The following is an 8550-nucleotide window of genomic DNA, read 5'->3' as shown; positions in this document are numbered from 1 at the left end:
TGATTTATAAAATTTTTAACCAGTTAATAGTTTAACAGATTTAAGTGATCATCTGTAAAAATCTCCCGTTTGTCACCTTGAATTGGACAGTTTTAAACTCGAAAGTTGAGACAAAATGTACATTTTAGTTTTCAATTTATTGCTACAGTAAATTCCTAAACGCAGAGAACAAAAACCTGCCAGAAAAAGTTCGGACTCTGATGAGACGGATCATTTTTAGCTTTAAAAAATCTGATTTTTCTTAAGACCAAAATAAACAAATTTAAGAAGTGATTCGATTTTTAAAAATCAAAAAATCTTAATGTGTCCGTCTTCAAACAGCTTCTTTGAATCTGTTAATGTCTCATGGTATCCCTGCTGAACTTTTCCATTTGAGTCGTAAAGCAATCATTACTGAACATGTAATGAATAAACATGACTGAAACCATCCTGTAACCAATTAAGATGGCGACATCCGCCTGTTCTAAACAAGAAGAAGTACATATCTGTTCTCTACACCCACTGGATTCCTGTTCGGGGTCACGGGGTCACTGGAGCCTATCCCAGCAACTGCAGGTGGGGTTCATCCTGGACAGATCGCCACTCTGTCACACAATCACACTTCAGAAACACTAATAAACCGATGCAGCATGTTTTTGGACTGTGGGAGTAAATCAGAGCCCCGGGGAAAACGCCAGAAAGATCCAAGCACGGATTTGAACCAGGTCCAGCAGCTGAGAGTGCTATGCACTACACCACGTGCATTTGGAAAAAAAACATTAAAATAAATTATTTGCATATATGTTATATAAAATACATAAAAAATGATATTATTAGAGAAAAAAGTCTGGACATTCTTTAAGCTGCCACATAGAAAAAGCTAAACTAAAAAGGAAAGATGACTTTTATCAGATCTTTGTATTTCTGATCGTTGATCTGACATCATTAAATGTTTCATTAGCAGTTATAATCTCACTGAAACAAAACTTATTATTTATTATTTTGAATCATGACTGCCTAAAGCATAACTGACAGCAGCAACACTAACAATGTTTAGAGAAAAGTGCTAAAAAAAATTCTACCGATTCATAACTTTATTTAAACAAATATGTCTTTTATTGATGTTAGTATTAAAAATATAAATAAATACTTTGAAAAATAGTTTACAACAGTTATAACTTGAACATGTTTTAACCATATTTTTTATTTATTTATTTTTTACCCGACATTGTTTTCTTGTCTATTATAAAGGAAAACAAAATCCAGAATTCCTCGTGACGAATCGTCTTATTTCCTTCTTCAGGCATTTACACACAGTTTTGTTAAACAAACAGATTCCTGTGAGGTTTTGGCCGTTTATGATAAAATGATTCATTTTGTCTGTGGATTTTATCACATCCAGCAGGTTGTTGGTTTGTGGAGTTTGTGTGTTTTGGTCCCAAAAACAGCTCTGATGTCTGTTTGGTTCCACCTTACGCTCTTTGTCTGATGCTCTCATATTTCCGGCTTGGTGTTTTGTAATCTGGACAGAAGCTCCGTTTCTCCTGCTCCTCCCTAAAACAGCATCACATCATTTTTACTTTACTTTTATTTTTGGTTGATTTAACATTGCAGTTTCAAAAGCATCTCTGCTGAAGCACCAGTGTGTGTTTCACTATAAAACAAGTTAAACTACAACATAAACATAAATGAGAAGTGTATGGCAACATTATAAAGGCGTAAAAATGTAATGTAAATGTAAATTAGCAAAACAAAGACATTACATTATTAACAGGTATAATGTAAACATAAAGTAGGACTATTAATAAACACTCTGAAGGATGTAACTAAGATGTAGTTTTCTAGTGTATTTTTTTATCTACTCAATTTTTTATTTTTCTGTCTTGTTTTTTTGTTTCTATATAAAGCTCTTTTGTTTAGTTTTTTTCTGGGTGTGTACACATTCCCGTTTTCAAAATAAACAAACAGACACTCAAGTCAAACTTTTGGAATGTTTTTTACAGTCGTTTGTTTAGTTTTTTAGTTTTAGATGCTTCGTTGTTTTATTTGAATTTGAAACCAAAAAAAAGGAGTTAAAATGTTTTTGTTGAGATTCCGTTTCGTTTCTGTGAAATCCCCTCCTGCGCCTGCAGTTGGCCTCCTGCCCGGTAGGGGGCGGTACTTCCGCCGGTGCTGTCCGTCAGTCTGAGGTGAAAAGAAGGAGCAGAGGGAGTCACCGCGGAGAGAAACAGGAAGAAGGAGACGAAATCAGCCTACAATGACTTCGACCAGGAGATTGTGTAAGGTAAGAAACGCCACTTTAGCGCTATTTTGTTGTTACCAAAACGGACTTGTAAAACGCCTGTAACGTCTGGGGGCGGATCCGCGCGCGCACGCGGAGTAAACACCGAATGCCGGCGTTGTTGTCCGACGAGATGACGGGATATGATAATGACGGTGACAGGGAGGCCGGGGAGGCAGGAGGGCCGGCCGCCGCTCGGCGCCCCCACGCGGCTCCACGTGGGGACGGGGAGCCGCGTGGGGGCTCCGTGACTCCGCGCCTGCGGGAGGAAATAAAAGAAAAACACCCGAGCAGAAAACACGAAGCCGCGTGACGTCACGGCCCTGCTGATAAGTCAGATACATAATCTGCCAAGGTTCAGGTTTCTGCCGTGTCCACCGCAAAAGCCGCGAAATGACGCAGCCTCGTGCGTCTGTCGCGTTCCGACTGAACTCTGGTTTTGAAGCAAACTTTGAGTTCAAACATTAAAGTCTTTTCTTTAAACGAAAATGACCAGATGGATTGATCCAGGAGACAATTGAAGAGGAGAAACGAAACAGAAAGCGGTGACTGATGGGTAATAAAAAAAACAGATCACTGATTTAACTTTCATTTATGGAGAAAAAAATGTTTGTTTTTAAAGTAAAAATGTGTTTTTAATGCCCAAACAGAACAGTAACAAAAAGGAAGTGTTTAGAAAACCTTCAGAATAAAAGCCTAGTCTTCCTGTCCTTCCAGCAGATCTGCTCTGCTCCTCTGGAACCATCAGACCTTATTTATTTATCATGTTGTTCAGAATGTCTCGTCTTTTTTTTTTTTTATCTTAGCTGATATGTGTCAAACTTTTTAAAAAAACAGCTTCCACAGCCAAACGACTGAACGAGTGTTCATGAAAAGTCATGTTTTTGTGCCTCTTCTGCTGGTTTTCACACCAAATGCAGGAAAAACATCATGGACGTTCAAATGTTTACACATTTTCCAACGGATTAACAAGACTTCAGAACCTGAAGACAATTTAGGAGATGAAACAAAAACGTAAGAATTTGGGGGATAAGACAGAAATTAGGATTGTTTTCCACTGATAAAGAAACATGACTGGTATAAGTTTTACGACAGAGTTTTAGTGCCAGTTTACAAAAAATAAACTTTTTAATTACGACTTTTAAGCCGTAAATTTACTAGAAAGAAAGTCATAAATTTACTACTTAAAATCTTGTAAATTTTCGAGAAAGAAGTCATAGATTAAGGAGGAAAAATCACCAACGTTTTCCGTTTATTGGAGCCTAGCTTAAAGATGAAAGATGTGGAGCCTTTTGTGAAGCTTTATTTACGGATAGGTTTAATAAAACAAAGAGATTCTGAACCTTTTGACGACTCAAACTCAGATTATTATCGGTGTAGCCGTCTTTCCGGGGTTCAGTGTCGGTAAAGCGGAGTGTCATCTGTAAAATAAGGAGCTCAGAGACACGTTTTGGTGTAGAGGACCACTGCAGCCTTTATTCTCCTTTCCATTCACATAACCTGAAGTTCATCTGTCACCTTACGTCATGAACCTGTCATCCCAACACCAATGTGGAAGTAAACAGTGTTCCATACGCCCCCTCCTCCAGATGAAACGTCCTGTTTCAACATAAAACAATAGAGATGAATGAAAATAGTCTGTTATATTAGCATTACAACGTTGAAAATGCCAGAAAGTGCTCCTCCTCCTCAGACGGAAGCCTCACACAGACATAGAGACCAGGGGCCTCATTTCTATAGGTTGCGTACGCACAAAAGAAGGCGTACGCCACTCTCTACGCAATAGTTGAGATTTATAAAAAGCAAACTTGACGGGAAAATGTGCGGTCCTTCAAGCTCTGACCCAGGCGTACGCACAAAAACGGGTGAAATGAGAAATGGCGACACCGTCGGCAGATGGAAGAAACACGTGAAAATGAAAATGACAATACTGCCTCTCAGAAATAACATGAAGACTTCACAAAGCAAGTCTGACAATTAACAGCTACACCAACACCCGTTTGATCGATCAGCAGTGAAACAAACAAAAAAGATCAAACGAAAATTACAACAGAAATTCAAATGAACACTTATTTGCAAAAAGAAAAGTGAAATATGTTCTGCAATATTGGCCTCACAACCTCGAATGGTTGTGAGGCTACAGCATTTACGGCGTCTGCCCCCGTTTGCCACTCACGTGCCTTTTTGGCATTACTAATGCCCACACTGTGCCCTCCAAACAACATTATTCTCCTCTTTTCCACCTCGCCAACGATAACTTCTACTTCACATTGAGTGAAGTTACGTTTTTTGTTTTCCTCTCTGTGTTCGCCATGGTTCCGCAATCAATGAATATTCATTTGTGGGCGTTTCACGGACTATTTATGGACAACTATGGGCGTGTCATGAAGCCGCAAAAGCTGCGCAGCATTTAGAATTGGTTGTGATTTATTAAGGGAAAGATGCGTAGGATGTGCGTGCGCACGGTTTTATAAATCCCAATATTTCTGTGCGTACGCACGTCCTATGTTTCATCCGTACGCCACTTCTGACCAAATCCTACGCAAAGTTTTAGAAATGAGGCCCCTGGTCTTTGGTGGAGGCAGAAAGGATTGAGGTGGACATCTATCTGCAGGGACACCGACGTCTTCATCATTGGGCTGCAGAGATCCTGCTAACCACCCATCAATAAATAAATCATTGATAAATCGTAAATCACACTAATGAGTTTCCAAACATTTGGAATCAATAAACATTCAGCTCACCTGTTCTACTGAGTTTAGTGGGTCTGCTCTGCTGCTGCGCGGCGTTCTCCTGCTGCTCTGATCGCCTCCACTTTCATTTTGTAAAATAACGAGTTTGTTCGCGTAAATCTACGCCGTAAAATCTCGCAATTTTCTTTTTATTTTTTTTGTGGCCCTAAAACTCTGTCGTAAAGTTTAATTTGTGGTGGGGTTTCTAATTGAAATGCCCAAACAAATAAGTGAGAAAAAGGTAAATGTTTACAAATCTTTCAGAATAAAAGCCCAGTGTTCAGATCTGCTCTGATGGGTTTTGGACCCATCAGTTGTTGTTTCGCCTTCATGTTTGCCAGAATGTGTCGTCTGATTTCCTCAGGATTGGGATGCTTCAACCTGCTCAAAAAGTTTCCACGCCCAGTTCTGTAAACCAAGGTGGTATTTTTGTGCCTCATTCTGGTTTTTCACACCAAATGCAGGAAAAATGGAAACGATGACACAAACGTAAATCCATAAAAAGCTAAATGAATAAAAACCATCATTTTTCATGTAAAAAATGCTGATTAGAGCTGCAGAAAAACTGGATTCCTGCAGGCTGAGGGAAACTTTCTGAAGGAAGAACTTTGAGAAAAGGAGAATCACGGCTTCCTTACTCTTTCATTGCTCCTCGTTTCTTCATTTTGAGGATTTTCTCCGCTCAGAAAGCGGATCAGAGCTTCTTTTGGATCAGTTTGGGTTTCATCCGTCACAGATTCCTGAAGGGATCCAGAAGAAGCCGACTGGTTTGGGCGGGACGTTTGTGAGAGTTGGGGGGTTTTTCTGTCCTTCCAGGGGAACTTTGGAGGCTTCACATCTTCCCCTGACGAGAGCCGCTCAAACCGTCTGTGACGTCAGAGAAATTCTTTCACTTTTGAGTCAGGATTCCCCCGACGCTCCTCGCAGCTTCCTGTCTGACAGGGATCAGGTTTTCCAAAACTTTTCAGAACTTTAGGAAAAATCCAAAACGGTTTAAAGTAAAGTATGACTTTTAGGAGTCTGAATATTTTCAACGTTTCATCTGTTTCTCTCATTTCTAAACTAAATGATGAATTTGTTTTTTTCCGCCTCATGCTTTCCTTATTTGACCAGGAGTGACGTCATCAGTTTGTCTAGACTGAAATGTGGCTTCTGAATTGTAATTTCCTTAAATTGTGATTATTTTTACATTTATTCATGTCCAGAAGTTTAACAAAGAAGACTGGCAGGCTGAGAATATTCAAAGTCATTTAGTGGTGGGAGGAGCCACCGCCTCTACAGGAAGTCGTGAACTTATCGGTGCCAGAGAGTCCCTGAAGATCCATGTTTGATTCTGTCAGAAGTTTAGTGGTTACTTCCAGACTTTGAAGTGTTTTTCTCAGCTTCTGGTCGGCTCCACGTCGGGTGGAACCGTCTGTAGGAGAAGCCAACGTTCTCCTGTGGTCAACGTTCTCTCCTCTCTGCCTTTCATGCAGGAACTTGAAGACATCCGGAAGTCTGGAATGAAGCATTTCCGCAACATCCAGGCGGACGAAGCAAACATCTTGACCTGGCAAGGACTCATCGTTCCCGTAAGTTCTGAGATTGGAGGTCGACCTTCAGCTTTTATTCTGAAAGTTCCCCACCGACTCCTGCTTCCTCCGAAGCCAAACGGACTCTTTCCTCTCCCCGTTTCGTGTCAGCTAACGCTCATTTATCCCGTAACCCTCCAACATTTGGTCCCGAACCGCTAAGAAGACTGTTATCACTTCACTTCGGGTGAAGTGGACTCTGTGTTGCCATGACAACCAAGCAGAGTTCAGCCCAACCGAACAAGCCAATGATACATTTTATGTCCAATCCTGAAAAAGGTTTTGTAAAAACCCCGCCAGTGTGCAGGGCGCCGCTTTGAGGCGGAGCGGGACGCTACAGTAGCAGCGCCCATTTAACCCTTTAACCCCAGAGACGTCACCGGCGACACCTAAAAAGCAAACTGTAACTCTTTGACTGTTACCGCCATGAATCTGCGGCTTCAGCTGTGAAGTGAAACGCCTGAAGCTCGCGGCGTTCTTGCAGATTGACCCTGAACACAGCGTCACGTGGAGGTCAAACCGTTTCTCTGGTCACTTCCTGTGGTGACCTCGCGGTTTCCAACAGCAAACGTCCTCCGACATGTTTTCGTCATGCTAGCAGAGCTGCTGGTTGCTATGGAAACCAGGGGGAAAAGTCTGTCGGGTAGAAACGCGACAGACTGCCGGGTTATGATGGACTTCCACCGTCGTGCAGGTGATTTCCCGCCCAAACCGACGCTCTCCTCACGCTTGCCTTTCAGGACTGTCCTCCTTACGACAAAGGAGCGTTCCGGATCGAGATCATCTTCCCCGCAGAGTACCCCTTCAAGCCCCCAAAGATCTCCTTCAAGACCAAGATCTACCACCCCAACATCGACGAGAAGGGCCAGGTGTGCCTGCCCATCATCAGCGTGGAGAACTGGAAGCCCGCCACCAGGACCCTCCAAGGTGAGCGTTTGGGCGTCGGAGGGAGGAGGGCCGGCGTTGCGTGGCGTGCGTGTGGGTGACGCGCGCCTGCCTCTTGTGTTGCAGTGATCCAGTGTCTCATCGCCCTGGTGAACACCCCCCAGCCCGAGCACCCGCTCCGGACCGACCTGGCAGAGGAGTACACCAAAGACCGCGCCAAGTTCATGAAGAACGCCGAGGAATTCACAAAGAAACACAGCGAGAAGCGACCCGTGGACTGACACGCCCCCGTCTCTGTTCTCCCCCCGCGTCCCACAGAGATGCCCCGTTCTGGTGTTCCTGCATCGTTTAGCACTCGCGTCGATAATAGAGGCTTTTGTTTCTGTTTGCCACAAAAAAAAAGCAGGACTTTTTGGTGAGTAGCCGGCTCTGGCCTCTAGGTGTCACCCTTAGTGGTTTTTGACTTCTTTCTACTGATTTGTTTTTAGAAAAAACCCCAGAAAACAGTCCGAGGTGGCATCATAGAAAGTCCATTAAAAGAAAAAACCTTGTTCTGCTTCTGTAAATGTTGAATCTCTTCTGGGAGGAACCGGCCGGTTCCTGTGGAGCCGTGAACGCCGCGCGGCGCCTTGGTTCTGTTCGGTTCCAGCTGGTTTCCGTCAACAGAGAAACGACATGCAAACATATCCAAATGTTACGCTCAGAGTTTTTTTTCTTTTTTTGTATTTTAAAGAAAATATTCCTCTAATTAAAATTCTTCCACCTCCGTTGGCTTCAAACTGCGTGTTTGGGCTCCGGCGCCGCTTTTGTCGGAACCAACGGGTCCGGTTCTGTCGTTCAGCCAACCAACAATGAAGGAACCAGGAGCTGCGATGAGCATCGCTGTTCACACGACAACAGGAAGCAGCTGGTCAAAGCAAACGGCGTTTCAGACACGGAACCCCAAGAACCTGAGCTAATGGACCGCCGCGACTCGTCAGCAGGAAACCATGGAAACGCTCGAAGCGTGTAGCATTTTAGCTAACGAATACAGAAGCTAAACATTTCAGGGCTCTGATGTCCTGCGGGCTGTATCCGTTTCTATGGCAACCACTCTCTCCAA

General features: G+C 42.9%; 1 protein-coding gene across 1 annotated transcript; it reads left to right on the top strand.

The window, feature by feature from the left end:
* Positions 1-2015: 2015 nt before the first annotated feature.
* LOC101158291 (ubiquitin-conjugating enzyme E2 L3) lies at positions 2016-8215 on the top strand. Its single transcript, XM_023960390.1, has 4 exons — positions 2016-2263; positions 6468-6563; positions 7304-7490; positions 7575-8215. Exons 1-4 carry the CDS (start codon positions 2237-2239, stop codon positions 7727-7729), a joined length of 465 nt encoding a protein of 154 aa, XP_023816158.1. The 5' UTR covers positions 2016-2236; the 3' UTR covers positions 7730-8215.
* Positions 8216-8550: the final 335 nt, after the last annotated feature.

Source organism: Oryzias latipes, chromosome 12 (assembly GCF_002234675.1).
Source record: "Oryzias latipes chromosome 12, ASM223467v1".
NCBI lineage: Eukaryota > Metazoa > Chordata > Actinopteri > Beloniformes > Adrianichthyidae > Oryzias > Oryzias latipes.
Note: the sequence above shows the minus strand (reverse complement) of the source record. Positions and strands in the feature narration are given on the sequence as shown.

What these genes read in the sequence shown, in the direction of transcription:
- LOC101158291 (XM_023960390.1), top strand. Translation starts at nt 2,237, where the DNA reads ATGACTTCGACCAGGAGATTGTGTAAG. An exon ending in GGCAAGGACTCATCGTTCCC is followed by an intron (nt 6,564 to 7,303) that starts GTAAGTTCTGAG and finishes CTTGCCTTTCAG; the next exon opens with GACTGTCCTCCTTACGACAA. An exon ending in CGCCACCAGGACCCTCCAAG is followed by an intron (nt 7,491 to 7,574) that starts GTGAGCGTTTGG and finishes CTTGTGTTGCAG; the next exon opens with TGATCCAGTGTCTCATCGCC.